The 16354-nt window shown below is 38.5% G+C and overlaps 1 protein-coding gene across 1 annotated transcript in view; it reads right to left on the bottom strand.

Moving 5' to 3' along the window:
• Positions 1–7507: 7507 nt before the first annotated feature.
• Positions 7508–16354, bottom strand: part of GNA13 (G protein subunit alpha 13) — a 30075-nt gene continuing 21228 nt past the window's right edge. The window contains exons 3-4 of the mRNA XM_032210012.1: positions 13316–13366; positions 7508–12127 (exon numbers count right to left, since the gene is read on the bottom strand). Coding sequence (XP_032065903.1) covers positions 11555–12127; positions 13316–13366 — 624 coding nt within the window. The 3' untranslated portion in view covers positions 7508–11554. The remainder of the gene's footprint in view (positions 12128–13315; positions 13367–16354) is intronic.

Below are 16354 nucleotides of genomic sequence, written 5' to 3'. Positions count from 1 at the left end.
ATAGGCAGGGATGTTTCTCCCTAGATGCAAAAGTGCAACATGTGGCTGCTTATGCAGTGAACTGTAGAAGGCAGGAATGGGGCTAGGCTCCTATTGCCAAAATTACTTTGGTCAGACTCAGACTGCACATAGTAGTAAACAGTGGTGAGTTTCTACACAGTATGCTGAGCTTAACTCTGGCTGTTTACTTTGTGGCTCAGTCTGTTGTAAAATAACAGAGTTCGAAGGGACCTTGGAGGTCTTCTAGTCCAACCCTCTGCTTACAACACTTCAGACAAATGGTCTCTTCTTAAAAACATCCAGTGTTGGATCATGAACAACTTGTGGAGGCAAATTGTTCCACTGATTAATTAACTGTCAGGAAATTTCTCCTTAGTTCTAAGTTGCTTCTCTCCTTGATTGGTTTCCACCCATTGCTTCTTCTCCTGCCCTCGGGTGCTTTGGAGAATAGCTTGACTCCCTCTTCTTTGTGGCAGCCCCTGAGATATTGGAACACTGCTATTATGTCCCCCTCGGTACTTCTTTTCATAAGACTAGACATATTCCATTCCAGTAACCGTTCTTTGTTTTATCCTTGAATCCCCTATTGTGTGAACTAAGCCACTGGTTTTGGTTCTGTAAATCAACCCAAGCATTGGAATTAGTAGTATTTAGCGCACATATAGGTAGTCCTTGATTTATGACCATTTGTTTAGTGACTGGTTATAACAGCACTGAAATTTTTTTCTTAAAATCATTTTTCACACTTATGACCATTGCAGCACTCCTATGGTTGTGAGTGGGAGGACTATCTGTACTTAGTGAAGAATGGATGTTCCTGAACAAAGCTGACCAGTACAGCTGACAAAAGCATAATATATTACATTGGGCAACTAAGGGTTTTTTTCTTAATCGATTTTATTAATTTTCTATTAGTTACATTAAGGTAAAGGTTCCCCTCGCACATATGTGCTAGTTGTTCCTGATAATATCTTCTTAATTATCTCTTCATCTTGGGGTGTGTCTTAATCTTTCCAATATTGTGTGAAAATAATCCTCGCTGCTGGATGTTCCTGAACAGAGCTGACCAGTACAGCTGACAATAGCATAATATATTACATTGGGAGCTAAGGTTTTCACATGATTGATACAAACAGAATTTTGCTTAGCTTCAAAGCAGCATAGCAAATTGATTATAATTGTAAGAGAATATAATGAGGGCTCTTCCCACTACAATTGATAACCAATGACATAATTTCAATATTTTGATTGCCAAATCTGGGAATAACTGCCCCAGTTTAGTTTGTGTACAGTGCAAGAATGGGGGCATATGAATGAATACTAGAGTATTTGGAATTTTATATAAGACTTCATTCATATTCATTAGAACATCAGCTTTTAGAAACAGAAATGAATGTATTAATATATGATCATTAGATGCAGCCACATAAGTATGGAACAAAGTCCTTTGAAATTGTTACAGCATTCAACAGTTCCTCATGTTTGTTTTTGTATGTTGTTGTAATACTGATCCTGCCAGACTTTTACATCAATCATCTGTTGGAATATTACAAAACCACAAAATATATACTCCATGTTTGTTTTTGGTCAGACAAAGCCATCTAAAAGTTTGTAAGAGAACGTATCAGCAATGTTATTCATAATATAAGTGTAGTTATACCAATGGTACAATAATCTTATAACTATATATAACTATATAACTATACACACACACACACACACCCATATATAATTTATATTTATACTTCATAATTAAAATTATTAATTTATAATGTTTTCCTTTTTTGTATTTTTACTTGCTGTTAACATTTCTTATTTGAGGGTTCCATGATTGTTGCTTGTCTCTACAGCTATTTTAATATATAGTATCCTAGGTGTTTTAAATGTTTTGCTCTATTATATACCATGTAAGCTGCCAAGGGTTGACAGATATGTAACAGGTGAGTGCATATTATTTCTAACAGCAGAATAAATATCAAATCAGCTTGTAATATTGGAAGCAATATATTCAGTATTCCTAGAATGCTCGTCATTAAAAAATTGTTTCTTGTGATATACTATACATTCAGAAAAGGAAAGCAAGAGATTTTATGTTCACATTAAAACAATGATATTTTAAATTGAGTTTGCTTAGTTAGTACAATGTGATACATAGGGGAAAAAGGCCAAACCTCCACTCTTGGAGCTAATAAAACAACTGATATATAGGTAGTCCTTGACTTACGATCACAATTAAGCCCAAGTTTTTTTGTGGCTAAGCATTTGTTAAATGAATTTTGCTCCATTTTAATGAACTTTCTTGCCACAGTTAAGTGAAAAACTGCAGTAGTTAAATTAGTAACAGTAACTAAATGACTCTGGCTTCCCCATTGACTTTGCTTATTAGACAGTCATGAAAGGGGATCACATAACCCCGGGGATACGGTGACCGTCATAAATATGAATCAGTTGCCAAATATCTGAATTTTGATCACATGAGCATGGCAATGCTGTAACCATCATAAGTATGAAAAATGGTCATAAGTCACTTTTTTCAGTGCTGTTGTAACTTTGAATGGTCACTAAGTGGACTGTTGTAAGTTGAGGACTACCTGTACAACATAATACCTTTCCTGAATGGCTCAGTTTTTAAGCAAGACTGACATTAAGAGTCAATGAAGGTATCTTAGTTGCTTTAGCCTAGGAAAAGTGGCAAGAAAAGCAGCTTCTCTTATTTACAATTCTGTAGAGATTGATGCACAATTATTTGTTAACATGAAAGAAAATGTTAAGGAAAAGAGGAATATGTTGTTCTGCTTTTGGTACTAAGGTTTGGCTACTAAATCATGTTATTCATTTAAGTCTCTTGTAGGTAATGAATACTATTGTATTTCCATTATTTGCCTTAATTAGAAATTTTAAGTATTTGTAGATATAAGTAGTTGGATAAAAAATAATACAAACAAATTTAAAGCCAGTAAGTTTTAAAAGTCAAAAAAGATTGGTGGATTTTTTTTTTTGGCTGGAGGTTGGCCTTCAAATAAGCTTGCTTCAGCCATTTTGGCTGGAATTTGAGATGTTTCCATTTGTTGTGTCATTATGTAATCTAAGTTACTTTTAAAGAAAGGAAAACTTGAGAATTTTTGCTTAACACAGACAAGGCTTCTAGGTAGTAGAAAGGGCGTTGGTATTGTCCCAGTCGCTTGGCCTCTTTCATGAGGACTCTCGATCTGGTTTCCCCCCCCCCCCCCGGTCTGTTTATACGAGCCTTGGTGGTAATGTTGTCTGTGAGGACTAAGATGTGGCTGCCCCTGACAAGGTGACGAAATTGAAGGAGGGCCCAGCAGACTGTCCTGAGTTCCAACCAGTTTATGTTGTGAGTCAGTTCCACCTGGTTCCATTGTCCTTGCACCATCTGAGCCCGCAGATAGGCGCCCCATCCGAACAGGCTTGCGTCCGTTGTTACCGTCACCCTGTCTGGCGTTCTGAAGATCTCGCCCTTGGAGATTGCTGGGGATGGATGGCTTCCTACATCAGCAACCTCCGGGTCGGGTTCCTTGAGACAGGGCAGCTCCAAAAGGAACTTGGGGGGTTGGAGAGGAACTCGAGTGAGAGACCATATCGAATGGTGTTCTAGACCCACTTATCAGAGGAGGTTAAGTCCCAGTGGATGGTGAAGTACGCCAAGCACCCCCCAATGGGAGGTGAGCTAGGTCTAGGTCTAGTTCTTGCGGAAATGGCACCCTTCTGCCCTCTGCTGGGTATCTCACTGGATGAAAAGCCTCCCTGATACTGCCTGGGGCCCGAGTACCCAAACTCTGACCCCCTGAAGGAATCCTGACCCTGGAAGGAGGACCTGAAATCCTGCCCCTGGGAGTTGGGGCGTCTAGGGTATGGCGCTGCCCTGAAGTTGGACTTCTTGTAAACTGTGGGGAGCACCTTCCATTTGTCCTTGTTCTCTACCAGGAATGGGTCGAGGGCTGCTCCAAAGAGGGATTCTCCCATGAAGGGGGCTGATGCCAGGCGCCATTTGTGGCATACTTCCCCTTGCTACTGCTTCATCCAAAACAGCCTGCAAGATGCCACAGATGAGGCAATCACTCTGGAGGCAAACCTGGCTGCAACTAGGTAGCATCTGAGGAGAATTGGGTGGCGGCCACCAGCTTGTTGATGTATTGGTGGGCCCTGCCATCTGAAATGGGAATTCGCTGCTGCAGGTCTTGCAGCCACAGCAGAGAAGACCGGTTGAAGAAGGAGGCAGTGATGGCTGCTCTCACTGCCCAGGCCGCTGCTTGATGCGTCCTCTGTAAGGTGAGGTCACCTTTTTTTTCCTTCTGCCTTCAGGGCATCCTCTGGTTCCCCTGGCATGTTAGTAGGCGTATGCATGGCCATGACAGACATGTTGAGGGTGGGTTGTGAAAGCACCTGGGCCATGTCCCTGTCCACATTGAAGGTCTTGTCTGTGGAAGTGGGCATGAGGCCTGCCTTGGGAGAGGCCCATTGCCACTTGATCATGTCTAGGAAAGACTTGGGTGTGGGCACCGTGTTTGCCTTGATGGCCTGCTCCTAGAAAATGTTTTCTGCTGAAAACCCCTGGGGTTGTACCGGAGCTTCTGTTGGCCTGTTGCCAAGCTTGGCAGATGTCTTGGCCTTGAACAGAAGGGATTTGTACAAAGAGGGCTGGAACAATCCAGAGAAGGTAGGTTTTGGAGGAGGCATGCCTTCGTCCTCAGAGAGTCTATCCTCTCTGATTTTGCCCTCTTTGGAATCCAAATCACTGTCCCCCTGGAAGGAGGCAGATGATTCTGGAAAATCTTCCTGAGTCTCTATCCCTTCTGAGACCCTAGGCACAGGGGCTGCTTGGGTCTGCATCTGTGGCTGCTTGAAAGGTTGCTGCCATGCATTGCTGGAAGGCCCGCATCATCATATCCTGGAAGTTGGGCATCCCTGATGTGGGTGATATTCCCGCCCCTGTGCCAGCAGGTGTGGACAGGAAGGGCTGTGGCGAGGGTCCTGCTGCTGTGGGGCGTGGGGGTGATTGCCATCCTTGTGCAGCCCCCCAGATGCCCAAAGTATCAAAGGGAATCCTCACCTGTGTGTGGGGGAGTCCCCATCAGCAGTCCTGCCAGGAGAAAGAATCCTTGGAAATCCTTCCTCAGGTTCCTGGCCACAGGTAGCCCTCTTGCTGCTGGCCTTGTGGCAAATGCGCTCCAAGGCTCGGTGCCTCTGCCTTTAGTATTTGGAGCCAGGCTTTGGGGACTTGGAGCTGCAGCCTGTCTCTTTGGCCTCCTTGGAGGAGACGTGCTTTCTCTTTGCCTTTGCCTTGCTTCCTCCTCTTCCCTTAGCAGCCTCTATAGCAGTCTCTGGCCTGGTTAGCTGCTCCTCTGCTCCTCCGGTGGGGCTGGAGGCTTGAGTCTTGCTGGCATCCTCTGTGCTGCTGGGTGCCACCATCTTGGATCACGTGGTTCCAAAATGGCCACTGGCTCCAAATTCAAAAAGTCCCTCTCCCTGGGAACACGTAGAAGCGGCTTGTGCCTTTGGGGCTGCCGTGTGGCTTCCGATGCCGTTGGAGAGCTCTCTCTCTCACTTCCTCCGCTCTTCCGAGCTTTGTGAGCTCCTGCAGGCTGTTATCTCTCTCTGGCACTTGCAAGCAGGCGCGGGCGCTCCGCTGCATTTTAAAATGCCACGGTTTGCCGCTTGACCACCCTGGGGAGGGGAGCGGCAGAACGCTCCGGTGCCAGCTGAGCCTCTCTGACGTGACTACCTTCCCGGGGCTTCCAGGGGAGCGTCCCCTCACTCGTAGTCTCAATTAGTGCCCTAGGTCTCTCTTTATGACCTGGGCTGCACGTTGCCCTGAAGGGCTTGCTGCGCGTGCTCTCTCTCTTCCTGGCCAGGGAATCAGCCAAGAGCCAGTTACCCACTCAGGCAGGGAGGCAGCGAATGCAATCAAGTCCAATCCTTTCTTTAAAAATTTTCAGGAGCTTAGGATGATCAGCCGCCCGTTGAGGAGCTGAGTCGATAACTGGGTGGTACCTGGTGACTAGGGCGTGGCCCAAAGAGCTTATCTGACTCAGCCCAATCAATGAGAGGACAAGGTCAACCCATCCTGGATACTCCTCCCCTCACTATGGAGAAATAACAAGATCAATCACATATATGGCATTGCATAAAAGATCAAAATCTGTTTCCTAATATATTCTGTTCATATTGTGCTCAAATTCCTTTTTTAGGACAAGATAATACACTTGAAAACTTTTAACTTGGTTCATAAATCAGTTAACATAAAAATATGGTTTGCTTCTTGTGGATTACCATGTTGCAAGAACCCAAATAGCAGTTGTTTATTCATGTCTTAGTTTGTGAATCAGGGCATTTAAACACAAGGTTCAAGAAAGATTGAAAACAATGGCTTATTTTGAGCAGAAAAATAATAATTGAGGACGGTTGTAGTTTTGATGATCTTCTTTAGTTAAGCACTTAGCATAGAAAGTGTTAATTGTTCTTTGTATGAAACGCTAACTTCCTTCAGTTAACCAGGGTAGATAAAAATTGATGGTTTTTTTAAAATTGATTTTTAAAATTTAAATCAGATTTTTATTTATTTATTTCAAATTTACTTTAATAAAATGCTTTTGGAGTAAAAATCTCTAAAGATAGTTTTCTATTTAGATACATTAATAATTTAGTTTATTCAGCATGAAATGGAGCTTAATTATGTAGCATGAAGCTGTATATTCTGCAATATTTACATTTTTGGTAAATTCATTCAATGAATCCAAGCTCTGCAAGCTGAGATAACATGCACTGCATTGATGCTTTCACACAATTCCACAATAAACATGAGATAAATCATAAAACAATGTTCAGGAATGTTCCTTTATCTCATTGTTTTGCAAATCTATGTACTCTACAAACTGTATGATTGTTTGAAGATAATTCCATCTGTACTACCAGACAATAAGTGTGAGGAGGAAGGGCAAGCAGTAAAAATGAAAGTGAAACCTTCTAAGCAGCTTATAAATATAATATTAAAGAGCACCTGTCATTTCAAATCCATCATGGCAGCTCCTGTTAGTGGACATCCAGTCACCTGCTGCCTGCCACGTCCCTCACCTTGTGTCACTGCTGCATCACTAGCCAACCCATTAAAGTGAATGGGACTGTTGGTAAGTCAGCAGCAGGTCAGAGGAGGACCCGCTGCGGGACAGAGATGACAGTTGTTCTTAAAAATTATAATTTAAATCAAGTTGATTTAAATCAAGCCTTTTTACTAGTGATTTAAATCATGATATAAATTGACTTGATTTAAATCAAATCCACCCTGCAGTTACATCAACACAGTATTTTTTACCTGTGAATTATGCTAAGTTGATTCCTTAATCTTTGCAAAAACACTAAAATATACCACAAAACTAAAATCAATGTTAGTGGATAGCTTAATTAAAGTTTACTTAAATCTAGGTAGTCAAACATGATTGAACAGAAAACTAATTAAGAACACTTCTAAAGTACAAAAATACAGGCTTCATGAGGATGTATATTGTTTATTTACTGTCAGTAATTTACTTTACACAAGGCAGTATTAATGGCTTGAACACTTGCAAATTATGTACAAAGAGCAATGTACAACTAAATGAAAGTTTCATCTTTTAGTAATCAAACCATTTTAAATGATACATTTGAAGACTTTCTTTAGAAATAATTTATTGCCAACCATGGACAAAAAGGGATGGGTGGGGCGAATTTACAAAGTAGTAGATTCTCTTCTTCCCTAGAAAGTTACAGAAGATACACATATTTCAAAAGTATAGTCATAAAACATATCCCTCATTTATACAAAAGTAATACAAATCATGGTTTCATTAAGGATTCTGTGGGGTCATTACAAAATGTTTTACAAACGACTTTATAATACATAACCTGTTGCTGCTGTTGAAGAAAGTGAAAGCAGTGTTAAATAATTGCCAATCATCTGCTTTCAGGTATAAGATAAACAAAATTGCCAAGGACACTATTACAGTGCTGTATATTTTAACTAGATTTTAAAATAAGACTTAAGTTGTGGTACCATTGATCAGAAGTTCTTAACTGCTTTTTGAACCGATGATCATAATACACACAAAACCTAACCAACAGCTTAAGAAGAAATTTGTTGCTGTTATTTCAATTTCAATTTATCCTTTAAAATAGGGCCAGGCAATGTATAGTTGTCTAAAGTTGAATGTTAGTTTTTAGCAATGCAAGCTGACATAACCAGTTAGGAAGAATAACTGCAGTTGCAGTTCAGCAACATTTGTAGAAATACAATGAACGTCCAGTTCTGTTCAAAACAGAGTCAAATTTAACTTGAGAGAAAAGCATCTGCCAGACCGTGGTCACAGATCATCAGGATGATCCTTCCAATTTCTTTGTTTTCTCAATGTTATATTCGAACTACTCTTTGGCATTATCAGTACAGGAAATTGGGAATGAGACAAAGCTCCGTTCTATTCTGTATTTTCACCTATTTCACAGTGAGAAAATAGAGGATTTCTCAAGCCTTTAGAAATGGTTTTCTACATTGAGTTTCTACAAAATAAGGCACAAGGCTAAAAACTGAGTTTATTTTTAAAAAATGACCTGGTTAAAGTTTAAGGAAATTAAGTATGCAAGAACTTAAATACCTCTGCATTTAGATTTTAAAATACTGAATTTTATAAAAAATACAAAATACAAAAAGGCCAGTGGTTTGGAAATCAAAATCAAAGTAATTTAGATACTTTTTAAAAAGTCCTCATGAATTTGAAAAACAATTGCACCAAATAAAAAGAATATTTAAAAACGTTTGTAAAAACTGTTTATATGAAGGCCTCTGGCAACAAAGAATTGTACTTGAGAAAATTAAGCCACTCTTGTTAGCAAGATTTTTTAAACTCCCGTTTTATTTTAGACCATTATAACACATTAAAAATTATATTTAAAAATAACCAGATACCTCAAAGAGGACATTAAAATCCGTACCCAACAATGTTTAGAGTCCATAGTAATAGAAAAAGAGGAAAAAGAAAGAAAAAAACCAGCGATGAACTTGAGCAGGGGTGTCAAACTCGATTTCCTTGAGGGCTGCATCAGGATTGTATTTGACCTGGGGGGGGGGACTTGATATCACTCCTGTCGGGGGTACCTGTGGGCCCAAGCGCTCTGCCAGCATTTCAGTTATCAAAAATTGGCACAACAGTTTATCCTTCCAATAATTCTTTTTTAAAAAAAGCAAAAAAGTCCACAATAAATTGAGGGAGAAATGCCTGGGAAAAGAACTACTTAACTAACTCTATCTCTGGATTACTTTTCCTACCAATTCTGCCACTCTCAAATTTTGTATATATGACTAATGGGGAGAGAAGCAGATCTGTGGAAGAAGGGAAAAACCAGCATCTCCTATAATTAAAATTGAAGTCCCTTACAGCTACTTAAAATACATGTAAGCCCATTTGCATGAAATATATTGAGAGTATAATGATCACTTACGTTAACGTGTTCTACAGTTGCTTTAATTTTATTTCCAGAATGAAATATTACCTTAACAAATTTTCTCACTGTCCTCTAAAAGTGATTTTTTGGGAGTACAAAGGAAAATGGATACGCTAAACCACGGATGTCAAACTCGCCGCGTCACATTGCCGTCAGCCTGGATGGGTGTAGCCTGTGTGTGATGCATCTGGCCCACAGGCCGCCAGTTTGACACCCCTGCTCCAAACAATACTCTGTAAGCAGAGTTGTAAAATTTATATTTCATTTTTGTATGTATAGTTTTATTTCAACCTCTGATGGTTTTAACTGCTAGATAGAAGTACTTTTTTTAAAGTCTAGGTTTAAAAGGTCTTGCAAAAAACCATTCACTTCCCTCTTTTTAACAGTGCTGGTAGCATTCTAAATACCAGTAAAGAATGAATGGCATTCCCTCATTTTGTTTCACCCTAGAATACTGAAGGTTCTGATTATGTTGGCTTTGTACTCTAGCAAAAATGCAATGATCATTTATTTGCACTCTATTGTCTGTTATGATTTTGAAGCTCTTTTCCTACAACCAGCTAAACTGGTATTCACTGTAAGGCCACTATTAGTTTAAGAAACAACAACCAAGAGGCACTTTAGATTATAAGATACTGCATCAGTTAACCATTTACCGGTACTGGACTAGGCCAATTATTACTCAAGCATTCAATTGGCACAAAGACTTAATTATCCTAATCTAACGAATGGCAAAATTTATTTTTCCAAAATATAAAAACATTGATTTCCTTTTATAAAAATTACAGAGTAGTTGGGTTCCTTTTAGAACAATGACTAGATTTGGCCTGTGTAACAAATGAAACAAAGAAGGGAAATTTGCTAATTGTTTTTGTTCTTAAGGAAAGCAAATATATTTTATTGCATTAAACATTAGAATCCAGGTGTCAATCCCTTTTGTAAATATCCTCTTTAAAGCTCAATATGGTAAAACCTAGAATAAAATGTATAATTAAAGATATTCAGAATAACAGATAACACTGGCTTTTGACCAGTACCAAAGCATCAACAAAGCTATTATTTTTATTGATTATTTCATTGCAAAATTAAGTCTTCAACATGTGTAACTTAGCCAAAAGGTGGAATATTTTTTTTAATTTTACCCTTTTTAAGGTGTCATTTCTCTAATATCATTCAGCTGCTTTACACTTTGATTCAATTTTAGGGTTTTTTAGTTAATATAATGGCCACTACTGTCAACTACAGCTGTATATACTCAAGTGTGTTAGCTTTCTTTAATAAGCTAGATTTGACATCTATAAATTGAATTACTGTTTGGGAAAAACAAATTTTGTGTTTAGCTTCCACCATTATCCAATTCACAATATCTTAGTAAATGAAAAAAGGAGTGTTCTCAGACAATGGCTTATTCATGGCAACTGAGGAGGACTCTCAAAACTGCAGGACACAGCTTTTTGGTTTAAGTTAGCTGAGGCCCAAATTGTAAAATCATGGGGTTTTGTCAAACTATATGATCTAGCAAAAACCAAACAAGACCAAGAATTCCTATGTATGATTCATTTTGACTGAAATACTCAGTGGCAACTTTTGTTTTTTTCTTGTACCATCTAAAAGCACTTTCTATTGGCATGGAAGTAGAAGTGCATTTGTAAACTTGAAATAAAGGTTAATTATTTGACAAAGCAAAGCCATTTACCATATAAAACAATTGGTGGTGGTTGTCTAAGTCAGGAAAACTCTTCAATAGCATTCTTAAAATCCAACCAGTTGAAAGAACTTTGCATGTTTCCAAATAATTTCATTCAAGCTCATATCTACAAGTTAATAGTTTAGACTTTATAGTTGAAAAAGACAGAATAATTTAAAACCTGGAGTTAGCTTTAAAAAAGTCTATTAAAGGTTACAACTGATTCAAAATAATGAACGGGAAGAGATTTTGATTTTAAGAAAAATTGGCAATAAGAACAGCAGCAGCTTTTACCCACACATCATGAGGTCTGACAAGACCAGGTTTACTTTTTAAGCTCCTGCTGTAAACTATTAACAGAAATCAGTCTTTTCAACATCACTGTAGCATGAGCTGTTTGAGGTTGTCATGAAGGATGGTATCTTTGACATCACGGAATACCAGACGAATATTTTCTGTATTAATAGCAGTGGTGAAATGGTGGTATAAGGGCTTCTGTTGCTGGTCCCGACGTTTGGTGCGAAAACAATCCACCAAGTATTTTTGGACATCTGTTAAGTTGTGAGGGTCCCCTTCAAACTCTGAGAAATAGTCTCGGATGCTCACTTTTTGCACTTTTTCCTCAAGCAAGTCTGTCTTGTTTAGAAAGAGAATGATGGACACATTGCTGAAAACCCGATTGTTGACTATAGTTTCAAAAATGTTCAAAGATTCTGTAAGACGATTTGTTAGCCGATCTTCCATAAGTACCTGATCAAACTCACTTGATGAAACCAGGAATAATATTGAAGTGACACTATCAAAGCACTCAAACCAACGTTTTCTTTCTGACCTCTGGCCACCCACATCAACCATCTTGAAGGGAACATTTTTAATTTCAAAATCGTACTCGTGTATTCCTTTTGTGGGTCTTCGTGCTAGCAGAATATCTTGCTGGGAAGGAAGATAATCCTGGGGGAAAATAATCTAAATTGTTAATGCAACTACTGAAAAATAAAATAAATGATCTTACATTTGAAAAGAGAAAAAACGATTACATTTTAAGCATCCACAGAATGATTGTATCAAATGCAATATCAAAAATTAAAATAGTGGTAAGAATTAAGTTTTTAGCAAACTAATAGTGAAATTCTTTATTTTAGATTCCTGCTTTATTGAGGCAAGTTGGTACCAAGTAACGTAAAAATGTAAAGCAATGTGTAACCTTACATAATGTCAATTTCATTGACAAATGAGTAATCTACTTCAACCTTGTCTCCTTACCATAATATTTTAATAAGCGTATTTGAGTGAGAAAAGCATTGTATACATAAACAAATGGCATTTTTGCACACTAATCAATAACACAGAACCTACTGGAAGCCTCATTTCCATGCTTCAGACCTTCCTGCCAATGATAACTGGTAAAGATATAGCATATTTTTCACTCCATAAGATGCTCCCCCCCCCCCCAGTGGGTGGAAATGTCTGTGCATTGATGCCGGCCCTTCGATGAATAGCAGCTGAGCCGCGGCGGCAGGGTCCATTAACAGTGCTGAACCTCACCTCTTCTGTCTTAGTCATTGCCCGCCTCTTCTGTCTCTTTTCTGAAGTGCAGGAGTCAATAGGCAGAGCTGGCAAATGAGAGGACACCTATCTGTGGTCCTCTCAGGCTCTGCCCGATATGTTTTTTTCTTGTTTTCCTCCTCTAAACTTAGGTGCGTCTTATGGTCAGGTGTTTTCCTCAGCACACTGGAAAATGGCCAGGTATTATATCTAACTGGATACTACCTAAAATGAATCCATTAATCAAAATCAATAGTCTTTTTAAATCCCTAAATTAGTAACTCTTAGGAAATAGATGGATGGGTTTCCACTAAACTATGAGAAGTGGGTCAAGAATTATAGTTCAAGTGGCTTTGGAGTAATCAGCAAACAGTAGACAATATCAATACACAATATCAATGTTTGACACTGTGGATTTTAGAACATCATAGGGTCTACAACATTTAGTTTGCAATCAAATATTAATTAAATGTAATTATAGTTTAGCAATGATGCTACATCTTATTATTGATATTATCTGAAGCTAAAAATAAGACAAATTTCCTTCTAGCATTTCATAGTAATACAAATACCAAATTTAGAAATAAAACTTACTGCATCTCCAAGTTTATCCAAATTGTCCAGAAAATATTTTATAGATTCTCCCTAAAGTAAAGGATAAATACAATTATTAATTATGCTCTGAAACAGGCTTTTAAAGAACAATTTAATATAAAATAAAGATTTTGTGCAAGAAAGTTGCAACCAAATTCTCAGTATATTTTATAGATGAATTAAATACTCATATTTAATATACTTTTGCATCTCATTTGGAAACCAAGGACCCAGAGTATGGAGGAAGAATGGAGAGGCAAATCAAGTACAGTAATGCTTCCTTCCACAGATGAGCTTTATGGGGATGCTGACTTCATTTTCCAGCTGCCCACACTGCCAAAAGCACCAAAACCTGGTTCAATTACTGTGGGATTACTGTGCTTGATTGGCCAGCAAACTCGCCTGACCTGAACCCCATAGAGAATCTATGGGGCATTGCCAAGAGAAAGATGAAAGACATGAGACCGAACAATGCAGAAGAACTGAATGCCGCTATTGAAGCATCCTGGTCTTCCATAACACCTCAGCAGTGCCACAGGCTGATAGCTTCCATGCCACGCCGCACTGAGGCAGTAATTGCTGCAAAAGGGGCCCAAACCAAGTACTGAGTACATATACATGCTTATACCTTTCAGAGGTCCGATATTATTCTATGTACAATCCTTGTTTTATTGATTGCATGTAATATTCTAATTTTCTGAGATGGTAGATTTGGGGTTTTCATGAGCTGTACGCCATAATCATCACAATTATGACAAATCACAGCTTGAACTATCTTGCTTTGCATGTAATGAGTCTTATCTAATATATTAATTTCACCTTTTAAGTTGCATTACTGAAATAAATGAACTTTTGCACGATATTCAAATTTTTCAAGTTTCACCTGTAGAATCACTTCCATTGTGCAGGTCATTGTGCACCATCTAGTGAGAGCTCTCTTTCCATATTATGCTCTTAGCATATGATTATATTTTAAGAGGAGTGCTGCTATTGGTCTATGGTTGCAAAAATCAGGAATCTGCTAGCATCTTCTCTCACTAATGAAGATTATTAAAAGTAATACTTTTTTGTAAGCTGCAACTTATTTGATCAGATTCAGTGGCTAGATTGGTGTAAGAGGTAAATTGGGGTGAGGTGGGTGGGACAAAGGAAGAGACAAGTTGGTTATGCAGATACAAGTTACCTGTGAGACAGATTACAAGTATCTTATCAATTAACAATTACAAGTTTAAAAACCCCATTGTGTTTTTTGAGGCTTTCTAAGATTGCCTGAAAATTTTTAATAAATTGAGTTTAGCAATTTGTGGCTTGATCTGCTGTCTCCCACGTTTCTACAACACTCACTTTTAGATCTGCTATGGAGTGATGAAATGATGAGGGGATTATCTCCATGTTTAATATCAGCATAGATCAAAAAATGCTTATATCTTTTGATTGCATAGTGTAAGTAGAAACTTGATAAGATATATGTTGTCATTTTAACTATTCAGTCATGCCCCACATTTGGTGACTTTATATAAGATAAGATGTATACAATTAAAATTCCTATTTTAATACATAGAGGGGCAATAGGGCGGGCAAGGATAGTTGATGCGCAAAATATACATTGCAACGCTTATTGCAAAGCCTCTCAACTATCAAACGACAACCCGGCCTTCACGTGGTGCCCCCCATTCCCACCAATCGGGCTCTGTCGACCCTTGGGACTGGCGTCCCCTTGGGTATATCCAGCCGAAACAGCTTCCATGGATTGCCGTAAATTTCCATGGAAGTCGCCTATACCCACGATGGGTGAAGAGGCGTCAAGTACAAGTACAAGAGGGGCAATATGATATACTGGTAAGACAGGAGACAGACAAGTTTAAAACTCTTCTCAAACATAGTAATTTGGTTGTTAACTGGGCCAATCAATATCTTTGACCCAATCTAACTTACAAAGTTTTAAATGGGAAAATACTGGATGAAGTAATTCTATGTATGCTGCCCCTATTGTTATTGCCATTATCATCATCATCATCCAAAATATTGTTTCAAAATTGCTATTTCAAATCTAAACAAAACAGGGTTTTTTTATTCTTTCAATGATTCTGTCATCCTATTATCCATGCACCCAACCCATTCCTCCACATAGACATATATTGTTCAATAAAGCATCAATGACAATTTCTGTCTTATCATTGACTGGAGCCATTGAATGGAGAAGGAAGTGAGAAAATGGCAAAAATTATATTTTAAGGTTGAAAAATATTCACAAACACTTCTTGTTTAACAACTGTTTGAAAATAAAATGATTAAAAATTAATTTTCCAATCAATGCACACACAACCAAATTTTGTGTTGGAATGAAAGTAACACTGAAATAGCTGTACAAGAGAACTTTATTTAAATGAGACAGCAAAACCAGTGGCATTCGCAGAATCCCCCCCCCTCCACATTTGGGGAATGGATTGTGGATTCTAAATGAGACAGGACAGTGGGATTGGGACATCAGATACATATCACAGACACTTTCCCACTGACTGCTTGTCAGAAGATTGCAAAAGGTGATCACTTGACCTCAGGACACCGCAATTGTCATAAATATGAACCATTTGCCAAGCAACTGAATTCTCATCATGTGACCATGGGGATCCTGCAACAGTATTAGTTGAAAACCAGTCAAGTCATTTTTCCAGTGCTGTTATAACTTTGAATGGTCACTAAACAAATTACTGTAAGTTGAGGACTACCAGTAGTGTTATCTGCACCCACTTCAAGGGTCAGTAGAGACAATGACAAAAGAAATTGTTCTCTGTGTGTGAGGTTTATTGAAGTTATTGAATCACAGAGAGTCCTTGCAACTATTTACAGTCCTAGATGTGTTTTAGTTAAAACAAATTGCCATAATAGTTAGTAGCAATCAGTGGGCAAAAGTCAAGGTGGGTGAAATACATTAGAAGTAATGTGTGGTATTCTAAATGACAGTTTTGAACAGACATTCAGCAAAGTAGAGAATACTAGGTACCAGAGTCTTAGTGGATCCAGACATAAACAAGAGAT

Source organism: Thamnophis elegans, chromosome 2, assembly GCF_009769535.1.
Source record: "Thamnophis elegans isolate rThaEle1 chromosome 2, rThaEle1.pri, whole genome shotgun sequence".
Classification (NCBI taxonomy): Eukaryota; Metazoa; Chordata; class Lepidosauria; order Squamata; family Colubridae; genus Thamnophis; species Thamnophis elegans.
This window is presented reverse-complemented; position numbering and strand designations above follow the sequence as displayed.